Source organism: Cimex lectularius, unplaced genomic scaffold (assembly GCF_000648675.2).
Source record: "Cimex lectularius strain Harlan isolate CLEC.00 unplaced genomic scaffold, Clec_2.1 scaffold189, whole genome shotgun sequence".
In the NCBI taxonomy this organism is placed as follows: Eukaryota; Metazoa; Arthropoda; class Insecta; order Hemiptera; family Cimicidae; genus Cimex; species Cimex lectularius.
The window spans coordinates 866,267-883,051 of record NW_019392780.1 but is presented as its reverse complement, the minus strand read 5'-3'; the positions used below and the strand labels follow the sequence as shown (position 1 = coordinate 883,051).

At 33.9% G+C, this 16,785-nt stretch overlaps 1 protein-coding gene across 1 annotated transcript in view; it reads right to left on the bottom strand.

Moving 5' to 3' along the window:
* Positions 1 to 1,816: 1,816 nt before the first annotated feature.
* LOC106666944 overlaps positions 1,817 to 16,785 on the bottom strand; it is a 47,428-nt gene continuing 32,459 nt past the window's right edge. The window contains exons 2-4 of the mRNA XM_024227737.1: positions 16,223 to 16,546; positions 9,241 to 9,590; positions 1,817 to 2,417 (exon numbers count right to left, since the gene is read on the bottom strand). Coding sequence (XP_024083505.1) covers positions 1,994 to 2,417; positions 9,241 to 9,590; positions 16,223 to 16,546 — 1,098 coding nt within the window. The 3' untranslated portion in view covers positions 1,817 to 1,993. The remainder of the gene's footprint in view (positions 2,418 to 9,240; positions 9,591 to 16,222; positions 16,547 to 16,785) is intronic.

The window sequence follows — 16,785 nt, the reverse complement described above, 5'->3', positions numbered from 1 at the left end:
TAGAACTGGGCATTGAGGATGGACCTAAGGATTCATGATTATCAGGGCGGGAAAGTTTGTTGAACCCAACAGTTCTATGCCGTATGTCCAATTGTTTTCAGAATTGAATTGCATATGAGTGTTTTGTTGTGAAGTGTTACTTTCATTCTGGACATCTAGATCTGTTATCTAGTATAGACGTATATAGTTTGACGTAGAGATTAGATGCAGATTAGGGTTATTGTAGATCTTTTTATAGATGAATTATACAACTTCATTTAAATTGTATAATTTCGTTTTATGACAAGCCATTTCATAAAGGCCGCCAAAGCGACATAAACAATCAATAAGGCAGAGTTCCAACGATTGAGGAGGCAGACGAAAGGACGGCGGCAGGCCTAAGGGAGAGCCAAGCTGGATTTGGAGTTACTCCGTCGCTTGCAACTTTAGAAAGAAGATAAAGTAAAAATAAAAGTGTGCGACGTTATCAAGACAAAAAAACTGCTAGTGAAGAATTCTAGTGGAGTGGTGTTCGTACATCAAGGTTCGTTACACTGTTCTATACAACTTGTCCAGTGAAAAGGAAACTGAAAAAATAACTTTACACTTAATTACTTTCTATCATAAGAAAATATTCTTTTCTCCTTACTAAATTAATTGTAACCATTTATAAGATATATTCGATTCATTAATTTGTTATTAATATAAGAAGTTTTTATGTTTAACGGGTACAGACTTATTATTTTATTTAATTTTATTTTTTATAACCATATTAAACCCACAACGTTATAAATACATGCTCCCACAACGTTATAAATACTGGTAGCAGAGCAAAAACCCGTCCTTTGATTAAAAATAAATAAATAAAAAATAATAATAATAAAAAATGTCGGACTCATATAGGCCTACGGCTTCAAACACGCTGGTTGCGGCTAGTTTCCAACTTACCAATTCAAAGAGGTGATTCGAAGCGAAGAGGTAGCAAAATGCGCTATAAAAGTGGAACTGGTGGGAGCGTGTATTTATAACGTTGTGGGATTAATATGGTAATAAAAAATAACATAATAAGTTGTACCCGTTAAACATAAAAACTTCTTATATTAATAACAAATTAATGAATCGAATATATCTTACAAATGGTTACAACTAATTTAGTAAGGAAAAGGGAATATTTTCTTATGATAGAAAGTAATTAAGTGTAAAGTTATTTTTTTTTTGGTATCCTTTTCACTGGACAAGTTGTATAGTATTAGTAGTAACGAACCTTGATGAACGAACACCACTCCACTAGAATTCTTCACTAGCAGTTTTTTTTTTGTCTTGATAACGTCACACACCTTTATTTTTACTTTATCTTCTTTCTATAGTTGCAAGCGACCGAGTAACTCCAAATCCAGCGTGGCTCTCCCTTAGGCCTGCCGCCGTCCTTTCGTCTGCCTCCTCAATCGTTGGAACTCTGCCTTATTGATTGCTTATGTCGCTTTGGCGGCCTTTATGAAATGGCTTGTCATAGTTTATATTATTGCGTGAACCATATAAGTAGGAAATATGTAATTAAATCGTAATGTATCGTTCCTTGGTGCTTCTGAAGCAAAATTATATGTAAAGTAGGTTTTTAAATTTCTTAAGTTTTTTCTTTTGAAACTGAGGCTTAGCACAAAAAAGCAGAGAAACGTTATTGGTGCTTGCCTGTAATTAAGCACGTCCTTCTATGACCTAGTAATTTCAAAAGAAAAAAGTTTCAGAACATCTCTTGCAAAGTAAATCAAAGTGATAAGGGATTTTTTTTAAGAAAGAAATTACAAAGGATGTTGAAAATAACGCAAACTATTATTACAAAAAAATATATTTTAAAAAATAATTAATTACACGTACAAAAATAAAATACTTCTATACACACCGTTTTATAATATTAATGAGGTGACTAATATCACTCGCACTCTCATTGTTGGCACGATTCTCCTCAGGGACAAAGCAAACGGTTTTCAGTTTTGCATCGGAAGGGAAATAAATATTATTGGATGAGGTAGTAGTTGTGCTGAGGGGCCGGTGATGACGGCGTGTACCTGGGAGGGACCGTCGACGAGCGATAGTAGACGGGGGCAGGGGTGGAGCTGACGGTGTAATAGTCTGCCGCTGGGGTCGAACTGACAGTGTAATAGTCGGCTGTGAATTTGGGGGCGGGGGTCGATTGCAGGAAGAAGCTCGGGGTCGGGGTCGAGCCACCGCTGAACAGCTGCGGGGCTGCAGTCCTCCCGGACGGTTTCGCTTCCGACTGTTCCTCGTGAATCGGAGTGTAATCCGGCTTAGCAGTGTACTGGAGGTACACTTGCTTGTAATCGTCCTTCACAACCCCCGGCTTGTAGACGGCTTTGTATTTGAGAACGGGCTGCGGCTTATAGTCATATAAAGGCTCAACTGAGTTCTCGTCGTCATACCTTAAAAACAAATCACAAAAAAACATAAGTTATGCTTCATTGCTTCTTTTTTTTTTCAATTTGAGAAGAAAATAAAATTTCTCCTTCAAAATTTTGAGAAAAAATTAACCTATTTTAATTTGTGTAGTATATAGTGACTTAGTTAATGATTATTCGGAGATGGTGAGATGCGATCTAGTGTGATATGGGTATGTTGTGCCATGTGGTAAAATTAAGAAAATGTTTTTCTAAACCTTCACCGCAAGACCGCATCTCACGATCTCCAAGTAATCTATTTTAATATTTTTATTGGTTTCTGGAATTTCAATTCAATTCTTTCTCGTCAGATGAAAATCTATCTTCCTTACTTTCACTTATTCTTGTAAATCCTTGGCCTACTCCGTTTTATCTTCAAGGTTATTCAATACAACAGAGCTGTCAGTCATGGAAACTATATAATATTTTGGATAGAAACAAAAAATAAATAAATAAATAAAAGAAGCAAAAGAAAATAAAAAATATGAAAGTAAGAAGGAAAGGTTAATTCAGTGTTTAACCAATCTACCATTTCTAGCCAAATCCAACAAACGACTTACAGTTTATAATTTGGTCCGTCAATTTTAATCAGTCGTTAACTAAAAGTTGTAATTTAAACACATTTTCTGTTAGGTAGTTAATTATTTATATCAAGCTGTCTGGACAGATCCGAGCGTTTGGTGGTACCAGTGTGAAGCTAAATAAATAAAAACCACAATACAATATGATACAAATATAATACAAAAAAAGACCTGTATATCATAAAAAATAGAATTATTTGTTTAAATGTATTTGAAATATACATTTAGACCGGATGTCCTGTAAACAGACATCGATACTCCAGGAAGTACTTCGTCAAAATGTAAAATCCCTATTATCCAAAGCTGATTGTTAATTGTATTCGATATATTTCATTTTCAGGTTAGTTAAACCTTTCACATCTTTTTTCCATGCACTAATTAAGGTTTTCAGTTGAGATAAAAAAAGTCAGTGTCACGAGCGGGATTCGAACCCACGATCTTCGGCTAGATACGCCGCTGCTCTACCACTTGAGCTATCGTGACCTCGATCCATTCGGACACTAGCTTCCTATCTCAACCCCACCTTTTAAATTTTCCCTCCTTTTTGCCATTTTTCAAGTTGTTTAGTTTTTATCTCAAGTAAAATGAATTCATTGAAGTATATTAATTGGTCAAGTTAAACTAGTGAATTTATTTCATAAAGTTAAATTATTAATTATTTATATCATTCATTATGTTCTGTTTTCATACAATGACCTGTGGGAAGGGTCCGAACTTTTACCAGCGTGAAATTTAAGAAATACAAATAAAAAAACAAACCATGATAAAAAAACGACCTGTTCTTTTATATAAAAAAAGGAAATATAATTATGTTGTTAAATATTGATACTGGGTGTCCTATAAACGGACATCAATACTCCTGTAGGTTATGCTACGTCAAAATGGAAAAGTCCCTATTCTCCAGAGTCTGATTGTCTAGTGTATTCGATATATTTCACTATTCAGGTTAGCTCAAATTTTCACAACTTTATTCCATGAAGTCTCGTAATCTCATAAAATGTTATCTTATTGTAAATTTGATTATACAAAGAGCATTGAAGCCCTGTGAGATTCATTTTTTTATTGTAACCTCAAGCGGACAAAATAAACGATTACTTAGAATATAAACTTTTACAAGTTTGCCAAGTTCTTGCCTAAAGTTTACGAGAGATTTTATTGATTCTGAAATACTGACAAATAAGCTGTAAACAAAGATCTCAATTTTTCAGCTCAGTCACTTATCAGTTATCACAAACGTAAAATTAACGTTTACTTGCTAAAAATATGATTTTTCGGTTACGAACGGTTTATAAAATTATCCATTAATGTGTGGTGATGAGTGACCGTTTGTCGATGATTATTCATAAATCGTGAGATGCGGTCTGGTGAGATGTAGGTTTCAGAAAAACATTTTCTTTATCGTGCCAACGTTTCGATCTTTATTGAGATCATCTTCAGGAAATGTTTTTCTGAAACCTGCATCACACCAGACCGCATCTCACGATTTCTGAATAATTATCCATTAATAATTTAAAACCTATTGAATAATAATAAAAGTAATATAAAGTAAGGAAAAAGGACCCTTTGGTACAGAATTATACAAGAAAAAACCCAAAAGCTTTACGTTCATTTTTGTATTAAAGAGCCTTTCGAGTTTACTTTTATTATTTTTCAATAGAAGTTTCAAAATCTTAATGAGTATATTTTTCACTGTGTGTACCCGAGAATTAGACTTTGTACAATTGGGAAATTTTAATACAATACGACATAACCAACCAGGATAACCTCTTGTTATATTGACGTCTGTTCACGTGTCAACATGTATTTTAATATATACTATATCATTTAGTAGCAGATGTTTCCGTGACATCTAAGTCTAATAAAATTTAACGACTAGAAGACAATATGAGTAAATTGTATTATTTTAAATGTATTAACAATAGTGTTTTAACCATTGTATTATTGTGAATGTATTGTATATTTCATTACGTATGTATTAATCATTCCTTTTCTTTTCCAAACATGAAATAACTGGCCATGTATTTTTTGTGAAATTTCCTCTTGGGGTCTGCGAGATGACCTTATTTTGGTCGTTACTGACTGTATGTGTTATGCATATACAGTGAAACCTCCAATGAGGCTCTGTAAAGATAACACTCTGTATACAAGACAGTTACATGTGCATCTTCATGGAAGATTAATTTTTTATTTGACATCCCTACTCAGAGGATACTGAAAATAAAAGACATGGACACTGTCGTGTCGTCCTACAGTGAATAGTTCTACAATCTGCAACAATACAGAAAGTTTCTGAATAGAGGGCAGGTTAGATTAGTTTTTCAATTTTCTTAGAAAACAAATTAACTCCGAATGTTAAAATGACTTTTTGCATGTTTATAATTATTGATTAATTTAATCGAATTGCAGTGTTAACATGGTTCTAACTTGACAAAAATTGACCATAAATGAAAGAAATAATCTTAGGAAAAGTTTGATCATGAGATAATAAATTAAAGCGTAGTTAAATACTAGGGGATTTTTTAAATGACCGCAAATTCATCAAAAATGTACATCTATATATAAACACATTTTCTACCGGTACACGTACATATAAAGCCTGCTATGTGTTATCAGATGATAACAATCTTTCTTTAGAGGACACCGCCCGAAAGAGGAAAAACGTAGTGACACCATGACTACTAGTTAGACTCGTTTCTGCTTCTCGTCATCTTCACTGTTGTGTTGCAATCTTTACAAACCCAACACTGAAAATGGTGAAAAGCCGAAACGCGTCAAACAAGCCCAAATTCTGAGCTATCAAAACTATGGAAGGACCAAAACGATCGAACCTTATATATGGGACGGATATTAATGAAAAGTCCACTATTTTTCGTGGTCCGCTTGACCAATTAATATCATTCATGCCGAAGGTCGTGGGTTCGAATCCCGCTCGTGACACTGACTTTTTTATCTCAACTAAAAACCTTAATTAATTGATTAATTAAAAGACAACACGCAAGAGTAGATAGACCGAGAAGTAGACTCATTTTTTCTAAATTTCTAAATTCATATAATCGACAATATAAATAATAATGTGAGATTTCTTCTTCGGCTGCAAGGTATTAAATTGTTCTTTGGTCGTCTCCGATCACTTAGGCCTGCTATCATTATATGTACTTATTAGGATTATTATGCGGATTTCAACTTCTCGCCATCTTCAGTAGTGGATCTGTAAAGTGGCATCCCAATACGATAAACGACCCAACTACAATAATAATTGATTTTATAATAACAAATTATACGTCACAACAGTTGTTTTGTTGGGAGAGTCGAAAATATGAGTTTCAATTTGTACGTTGTTCTTGTTCTGTCGTTGAACTAGTAATTTTCTTCAAAATTTTTCAATTCTTTAATCCAGTCTAATTAATACATTTGTAGCAATACTTGTGTCACATAAAATAATTTAAATTGGATTTTTTGACATTCAAATAAAACCTGCTATCCGTGTTATTCAATAATAATTAAAATAAATAAACGATTCTTTAATGAATTTATTCTAGAGGATTCTTGTAGGAAAACAGTTTTTAACAAGGTTATTTATTGGTGGTTGAGTCAATTTCGGGAATTACGATGAAGAACATGAAAAAGACAGGCTATAGCCTTACTAGAACTGAGTTCTGATTCTAATCAGATAAAACCTTCGTTTAACGAAAAACACGATGATACTTTTTTGTTTGTCATTTAATTAAGTCACAAAAGGTACTCTTGGTCAATCGCCTATTTTGCTTACATCGAAATGTCTTCAAAAGAACACCAAACAGTGGGAAATGAAACATGTCAACATTACTAAATTAATGTTGTGTTAAGATGAAAGATTATTTTCTGCGACTAAAGACAGCGTATAGCCGGACTATTATTTCACCATGTGTAATCTGAATATCAATCGCCCGAACTTAACCTTTGGCATGTAAATTTCAGGTGATTTACTTGTTAATGTTGTTTGATATTTTTGCCCACGCAGGAGAGTTAGGTGTTTTATTAGAATAACGATGTTTGATGTTGCTATCAACTTTTGGTACAAATTTTTATCCTTTGTAGTTTCGTTTTACGTCGATGCGTCGTGATTTGTCAACAGATCGTTTTTTGTTACGGTTGATTTTCTATGTTTTATATATACTTTTTATTTACAACCCTTTGTGAAATAAATCCCCTTACAAAAATTCCAATGAAGTCATGAAGTCGATTCGTTTGTCGAATTTCAAAAAAACATCTTCCCGTCCGAAATCACGGGTTGGAGACAGTTCCCAAAGGGCCTTTCGTGCTTTGAAGATTCATCAAGGGTGAAATCTCCTGAGGTTTAGGTAGGTAATTTTTTTATACTTATCCGTTTGTGTGCTTCATATTTTTTATATATACTTTTTCCTGTGGTTTAATATTATTTTATAAAAGTTTTCAGGAACAAAGTCCTTTGTATAGACATGGAAACATTACCAGCAATCAATTAATTAAGGTTTTTAGTTGAGATAAAAAAGTCAGTGTCACGAGAGGGATTCGAACCCACGATCTTCGGCTAGATACCCCGCTGCTCTACCACTTAAGCTATCGTGACCTCGATCCACTCGGGCACTAACTTCCCATCTCAACCCCAATTTTTTGAATTCTCCCTCCTTTTTTGCCATTTTTCAAATGTCGTGTGTTTCAAATTTAAGGAAGTGCAATTACAGTTGAGATAAAAAGTCAGTGTCACGAGCGGGATTCGAACCCACGACCTTCGGCTAGATACCCCGCTGCTCTACCACTTAAGCTATCGTGACCTCGATCCACTCGGACACTAGTTTCCCATCTCAACACCACCGTGTTATTTGTCGCCGACAATCAAATAGATTTTACGACATTTGAAAAATGGCAAAAAGGAGGGAAAATTCAAAGATGGGAAGTTGATGTCCGAGTGGATCGAAGTCACGATAGCTCAAGTGGTAGAGCAGCGGCGTATCTAACCGATGATCGTGGGTTCGAATCCCTCTCGTGACCCTGACTTTTTTTATCTCAACTAAAAACTTTATTAATTGAAAGGTATTAATTGGGCAAGCGGACCACGAAACTAGGCAATTACCACCAATGCTTTTCTCCCTTCGTTGTGCACACTTTTTATATAACTAGGATAAATTCCATAATTTTATATATTTAGATATTCTGTTAGATCGAGTTAGCACTGTTTTGTAGTTTTTCACCAAGTGAAATCGCCGATAATACAGAAACAGCATAAAGTTCATTTTAAAAGTGCAATTACAGATGTCGTTTTTACAAGACCCAACAAAATGCTATGTTCAGGATTGTAACACACTAGATAGACTTTTTTAAATTAAGCAGCGTGTGATGTTTTACAAGGTGTTCAACGATAAATTGAAAAAGTTAAATGTCCAATCAGGTTGTTGGATGTTTCTGTGCTTGATGAGTTTCAAATGTGACACTAGGGATTTACAACCTCGATCACCCGTACATTAGGGCAAATTGGCCTTTCTGTACGATTGTCATTTGAACACATTGGCCAAATTTAATGCAATTTCTCTTGTTGTCTACGTATCCAATCGTGTACCAATTGTGAGATTATATTCGTAACATCTTTTACTTAGGACAAATTTGAAACGGTTTGTACCTGTTGAAGGAATGTGAATGCACGCTATTTTACCAATTTTTATTTTTATTATTAAGTTAGATTTCTAATATTTTTTATTATACAGCGTCCTAGAAAGCTCGGGGAAAATCGCTTCTGTGGAGAGTCCGAATAAAGAAAATTTGATAACTATTAGTGATTAATATTAATTTTTTAATGTAAGCATTCCTACAAACGCCGTAGTTGTTGCTCTTTATTTTAATCGGGTGATATTTTTTATACCAAATTTTTCGGAAGGGATTGAAATTAAATAAACAAAACCATCTTCACCTTGCTTCCGTACCAAGAGAAACTGGCTTACACAATCCGTGCCTTGCAGAATCCATCGGGTTGCATCTAGGTCACTAGTTACTAGGATCGTGACAGTTAAAAATAAGCTCCCTACTATTACCAGACTCTCCCCGGTACATCTTCAGTGCTCCGCAACGACTTAATGCACAGTGGATCAGGTAAGAAATGTTTATGCCCTAAACAACAGACTGACTGAGCAATCCGTTTTAACCTCGAAAAAACAATCGATCTGCCATCTATATATATTGGTTTGCTATGGTATAAAAATATAAATGGATCTTACCGAACGTCGGCTCTGTATCCGTGGTCGTCGGCAGTGTAGCTGACCACTTGTGTCCTACCGTCGGGCAACTTCACCCTGTACTCGCCCTTGGTCTGTGCTCCCGAATGGGCCTGCGAATGCGAGAAGTCGTCGCCCGAGTAGCCGTCCCTCACTGCGTAGGAGAAGGCGTAGTTTTTAGGCGTAATAGTTTTGGAACGATAACGAGAAGGTCGTCTAGCTGCCACGGTCGTCCGAAGGTGCTGCACTGGAACAGCGACTTGCTGGAGCTGATCGTCCTGAAACTGTAACCGCTGAACCGGCACGCGCTGGATCGTGACCCTCTGGAGAGAAGTATCATCGTATTTCACGTCCTAAATCACATCAAATTTCATTTAATTATTTCACTTGTAATCAATTTTCTCTAGTATATGAATAACATCTTGGTATGTGATATATTGTTTTACCACAAAAGTTTTTTTTTTTCAATTTAATTAGTCAAAAACACTTGATTTTGTCACTACCGTAAAATACAGGCTTATTTTCCAAATTAAATGATAAAATAACTTTATGAAGAAATTGATTTATTATTTTTTATGCGAAGCGTGGTTGTTGAAAAATTAGTGTCACGAGCGTGACTCGAACCCGAACAATCTCGAATAATAAACAATTCAAATAATTACTCTGGTTAATAGAACCAACTGAAAATAATTTATTTATAAAAAAACTGAAAGATTTACTTCATAGAATGTTTTGAAATGAATGCAATCAACACATGTCGAAACAAGGATTATCTTTGATTCGCCTACAATTCCAAATAAGTGCTATCAGCCGATTCATAGTTCGAGAAATAATGGAACAATCAACAGTATGTCAATATTTGTATTTTATTATTTGATACTACCATGAGTTGGATCAGAAAAATAAGGGGACTCACAGACTTTATTTAAAAGAAAATGTAGTGTGTTCAATGTATACATTGCTTTTGGAAGATATGTACCATTTTACAGCTTAATGTCTAAAGTTCTCGCATATAATGGTAAAAACACTTACTCGAGAGGAAATGATTGAATGTTTCAACGGAAAAAAACTGATCAGCATTGGTAGATTATTATAAAAAAGAATTTCTATTTAGATCGCAACTTGCCTAGTAATAAAAAGTAATATTTTTGTTCCCTTGAGATCAATAATTGCATGGTTTTTATTTGTTTTGTTTATGTAAGTTAAAATTTAAATAGTCAAATTTTAGTTTGCTTGGGTTCAAATTGAAAGAAATTTTAAGTAAATCTCTCACTCCCCTAACGATATAAAATGTAAAACCATGGCTATTACATAATATTATATTTTATTTCAATTAATTATTCTTTCTGTGCAAGGTCTTGGTGATAAAAAAAGGTGTTTGTCAGTGTCACGAGCGGGATTCGAACCCACGACCTTCCGCTAAATACGCCGCTACTCTACAACTTGAGCTATCGTGACTTCGATCCTCTCAGACACCAACTCTCCATCTCAACCTACAATCGATCGAATTTTCACTCTTTTTGCCATTTTTCAAATGTCGTATAATCGGGACTGGATTCTCAGCGACTTATGAAGTGGCCACGGGGAGCTGTTTAGTGAAGTGATACTTCTTCTATTTATTCAATAGTAATTCATTTTACGTTTTAGTGGTCAATTGACCAAGTTACTTCTTTCAATTAATTATTCTTTCTATGTGAGGTCTTGGTTGAGATAAAAAAGTCAGTGTCAGGAGCGGGATTCGAACCACTTGAGCTATCGTAACTTCCATCCTCTCGTGACAGTTTTCGTAACATAAGTCATTATTCATTTAATATATCATAATTTCTTGTCCTTCACCTCACGCAAAAAGTTATACTAATTGTTATTCCTTATTTAATTATTAATTTTCATAATATTTTAATCTCTGAAGGGATTTTTTTATATCATTTTTGTTATTTCAGAAATTTTGAGCGATGTTGGCATGAGTTTTATTTTTTATATAAAAAAGGTTGGCAAAGTATATAAATTTTAAAAAAATATTGAACTCGCTATAATAATGTATATTCACTTTTTTTAAATCTCGAAATGTACAGATAAAAAACTAAAGCTGCTGATAGTAGTTTCAAATTTACTTTAATCTGCTGGTAGCATGTTATACAAGTAAAATGTTATATGAAAAGGGTCTTTATTTGATATAATATAAAATAAAATTCATTTTACATTTTAGTGGTCAATTGACCAATTACTTCTTTCAATTAATTATTCTTTCTATGCAAGGTCTTGGTTGAGATAAAAAAGTCAGTGTCAAGAGCGGGATTCGAACCACTTGAGCTATCGTGACTTCGATCCTCTCGTGACAGTTTTTATCTCAACCAAGACCTTACATAGAAAGAATAATTAATTGAAAGAAGTAACTTGGTCAATTGACCACTAAAATGTAAAATGAATTTTATTTTATATTATATCAAATAAAGACCCTTTTCATATAACATTTTACTTGTATAACATGCTACCAGCAGATTAAAGTAAATTTGAAACTACTATCAGCAGCTTTAGTTTTTTATCTGTTCATTTCGAGATTTAAAAAAGTGAATATACATTATTATAGCTAGTTCAATATTTTTTTTAAATTCATATATTTATATACTTTGCCAACCTTTTTTATATAAAAAATGAAACTCATGCCACCATCGCTCAAAATTTCTGATATACTAAAAATAATTTAAAAAATCCTTCAGAGATTAAAATATTATGAAAATTAATAATTAAATAAGGGATTACAATTAGTACAACTTTTTTGCGTGCGGTGAAGGACGAGAAATTATGATATATTAAATGAATAATTGCTTATGTTACAAAATTATTTTTAACAAGCTCACTCTATCACTCCATCTCTCTCATTTTTAATAGCCATCACTCCATTCCTGATTGAAACATGTGGAGTAAGTTTGATTTAAAGTTTAAATGAAACATGTGAGCCATGTTTGATTTAAAGTTCAATTGGAGGGCAGTTGATTAGCACACAACTTTAACCTATTACCGCCGATGCCGTGGTGAATCTCAAAACTATTTCCTAACTTTGAGTTAGTTACAGCTACTTGCGTTTTATTGGAGAAGTATATAATTGGCCCGGCTCCTATAAAGTGAATCTCTCTGGGAAATTTTTTTTTTAATGAACGAAAATTCATCATTCAAAAATTTTTGTTTAGCGCATTTCCGCGCGACTAGGATCTGGTACAATTATAAACATTTAAAAATATAAAAAACATGTAAACCGAAAAATCTACGTTTAAAAGCTTTTAAATGAAGTTTCAACAGATGATATCTATATTATGGTTTCGATCACTAAAGTATTAGAACGTATAATAAAACAGTTGGAAACATAATGCGATTTATGGAATTTGAGTGTGAAACTTTTAAAATCAAAAACATGATCTTTGGTGGAGGGAAGGGCAAAAGTGAAAAATGGTGGTTTACAGGTTAAAAGGTTGATATTGTAAATAAGTAGAAATATTTGGGACTGACATTAACCCTTCTGCTTTCCAAGTATTTTGAAAAAAGAAAAAATCAATGTACCCTGGAAAACAGTAATCAGAAGGGAGAAAATATACCTATTAATCTAAGTTGGTTTTGTCTGCCGCCATCTTAAGGAGTTAAGCTATAATATGTTACGCCGATCGGGGGTGGTGGTACAAGTTTTTAGGAGAGGTGACAGCAAAAAGAAGAGTTTAGTGAAAAAATATTTTTCTTGTCAAAAATAGTCCCTAATAAGTAATAGCTCTGGAAATCGATTTAGAACCATCATTTCTTCATACTTCTTCACTTTGATTACATTTTAGAAACATTAACTCTACCGAAGGATCGTATCTCGAGGAGGTTGGCACAGTACGTTATAGTTAAAAAGTTACATTGGTGGATTATGTTCAGAAATATAATATACAGGAGGTGGAATTAAATATGATTTATAGAGATGGATTTAAGGTAAAAAAGAATTTGCTGCTAGAAAAGTTAACGGCAGAGTACAAAGTAAAGTACTAAATAAAAGAGAACTGACAAAATTTCATCCACTTTATAAAGAACTGTCCATCGATGTGGCCTATAATTATATGAATAATGACAATAAACTCCACATCACAAGTGTAAATATGAAAGCAAGATGGGAACTCGTGTCTCTAAATTTCTCCCCATGCAGAAAACAAGAGCAGCATAATGGTGCTTTATGTAATTTAAATGAAGTCTGAGACATTTTCCATTATTTACCCCAATATTAACAGATTTACGGATTATGTACTTTAATTGAAATGTTTTAAGCAAAGAATCCATGATTAATGCATTGGACGATGAATACTGGGAATATGGCAATATTCTAAAATTAATTAATTACAGGAAAGTTTTACTAAATCAATATAACTCGTGAATCAATAACATACACCATTCTCTATTTTGAAATAAAAAAAATATTACATACAACAATGCCCATGACTTAATATTTACAGTTATTAAGTTTGGTAGTTATAAACAATATATATATTTCTTCCATTACTGTATATTCGGTATATTCTCATTTTATCAAGTAAATATACTTAAAATAAACAAGTTATCTATCTATCCATACATCTATCTATCTGAATTATCGTGTTCTAAAAACGATTGCAATTATTAAGTTGTACAGAGCTTTTCAATTTCTGGGGTTTTCTACATCGTTAAACTTTAGTTTCAACAATACTATTCTATTTCAATTAATTAAGGTTTTGGTTGAGATAAAAAAAGTCAGTGTCACGAGAGGGATTCGAACCCACGAGCTTCGGCTAAATACGCCGCTGCTAACCACTTGAGCTATCGTGACTTCGATCCACTCGGACATCAACTTCCCATCTCAACCCCACCTTTTGAATTTTCCCTCCTTTTTTGAGATGGGAAGTTAGTGACAGAGTGGATGAAATCACGACAGCTCAAGTGGTTAGCAGCGGCGTATTTAGCCGAAAGTCGTGGGTTCGAATCCGTTTGTGGCACTGACGTTTTTATCCCAACCAAAACCTTAATTAATTGAAAAATAATTTATTTGGTCAAGCGGACCACGAAACCTAATAAAAAATTCTATTCGATTTTTTAACGAGGCCAACATAAGATTTTTAAAGATTTAAGAGAGAAACCCTTTTCTTCAGTTTATCACCTGAAGGATCATTAAATAAATTTAACAACATTAATCTAAATGCTCATCGTACATGAAAGGGTAAACAAACTAAAAATTTAAAAATAATTCATAATTGATTACAAAAAGTAGTTTACTTATTAAATTTTTAATATTTTTAGGATGACATCTGCTGGAATTAGATGCCAAGTTTTTAATTATTAATTTAATAACGCCGCTGCTCTATCGCTTGACATCGATCCACTCGGACACTAACTTCCCATCTCAACCCCACCTTTTGAATTTTCCCTCCTTTTTTGAGATGGGAAGTTAGTGTCAGAGTGGACGAAGTCACGATAGCTCAAGTGGGCGAGCAGCGGCGTATGATCAAGCGGACCACGAAACCTAATAAAAAATGCTATTCTATTTTTTAACGAGGCCAACATAAGATTTTTAAAGATTTAAGAGAGAAACACTTTTCTTCAGTTTATCACTGGAAGGATCAATAAATAAATTTAACAACCTTAATCTAAAAGCTCATCGTATATGAAACGGTAAACAAACTAAAAATTTAAAAATAATTCATAATTGATTACAAAAAGTAGTTTACTTATTAAATTTTTAATAGGATGACATCTGCTGGAATTAGTTGCCAAGTTTTTAATTATATATTTCAATTAATTAAGGTTTTTAGTTGAGATAAAAAATTCAGTGTCACGAGCGGGATTCGAAACCACGATCCGCCGCTGCTCTACCACTTGAGCTATCGTGACCTCGATCCACTCGGACACTAACTTCCCATCTCAACCCCCACCTTTTTTTAAGTTTCCCTCCTTTTTGCCATTTTTCAAAAGTCGTGTAATCCATTTTATTCTCGGTGACAAATGAAATGGCCACGGAGAGCTTTGGTGAAGGTATTCTTCATTTAAACTTATTAAATTCACTAGTTTCGTGGTCCGCTTAACAATTAATATCTTTCAATTAATTGGTCAAGCGGATCACGAAACTAGTGAATTTTTAATTATAATTGGGCACGTTTTGATCATTCAAATACCTTGGACACAACACTCAAAACCCATTATCTCTTAGTGTTTCCTATTCATTAATTTAAATTTATTTTGTTTGTGAAATATGTTTTACCAGTGCTATGTGCAATGCTTGTTTTATTTATGACGCCCCTTTCTTTAAAAATAACCAATTAATATGCTGTTTGTCTGCCCAAAATATGATCCGTCACATAGAAGACAAAATATTCAGTATGTTGTAAGCTGGTCGTTAAATGTTTTGTTGGCCAATGGCCGAGATCGTCAAGACGTCTGACTCTCGTGAATCACGAATGTTATTGAATTGAGCATACGCTGAAAAGGGTCCAGATTCTCGTCAGCAAAATCCAGGCGTAGTTAGGCGCAATGTCCTTTATTACGATGGTAACATTATGAAGTAATTATGCAAAATTAATAATAAATTTATTACTGCATCAATTAATAATGAGAAACTGGAAATTTTGTGATGTAAAGACGAAAAAATATTCAACCCATTTTTAGCGTTGCACTTTAATGAAAACTGATTTTAGCTCAGGAATGCTTCATTTAATGAAAAGAAATTATGCTTTTATCAAGACTTCATTTTGAACTATGTACAATGTTTGTTTTATTTGTGAAGTCCCTTTCTTTAAAAATAACCTATTAATATCCTGTTTTTCCCCCAAAATATGATCCTTCACACAGAAGACAAAATATTCAGTATGTTGTAAGCTGGTAGATTTTATACAAACTAAACTGTAGAAAGGATTGTTTTTTGAGAGAATGATTTATCAAAAATAATTTAAAAACTTTAAACTAGATAAAAAAATAAAAGTTTTGAGTTTGGACTTACGTTAATGTGAAGAGGATGTTTGACATTTGGAGGTTTCAGCTTCTGCTGCTGCTGTGGCTGGGCTTGGGCGGATTCTGGAACTTTCGGAAACTGGATCGGTGCCCCGTTGCTTGGCTCACCCCTCGTCGGCGGCCTCTCGAAAAAGCTGTAAGGGTGCGGCAGGGCTGCGACGTCTTGGGCGTCGAGCGGAGCCCGTTCTTCGACCAAGGACTCGTCTGATAAAGTGTACGGGTGAGGGTTGAACGTCCTCGGTCGCAGGAACCTCTCAGGCACCCCGACTTCCAGGCAGCGCGCCACTCCCAGCAAACCTACCAAAATCCCGACCTGAAAATAAAAATAAAATTTAACAACAAAATAACAGTTTGCTTGGAAAAAATGAAGTATAAAAGGACTGATAGAAAGATAAATAAAGATAAATAAACATATAAATAGATACATAGAGAAAGAAAGAAAGAGCGAGTGAGAGAGAGAGAGAGAGAAAGAGAGAGAGAGAGGTATTGAAAGGAAAAAAGAGTGCGAAAGAAAGATCAGACAATATACACGCTATAAAAAGCTACAACAAA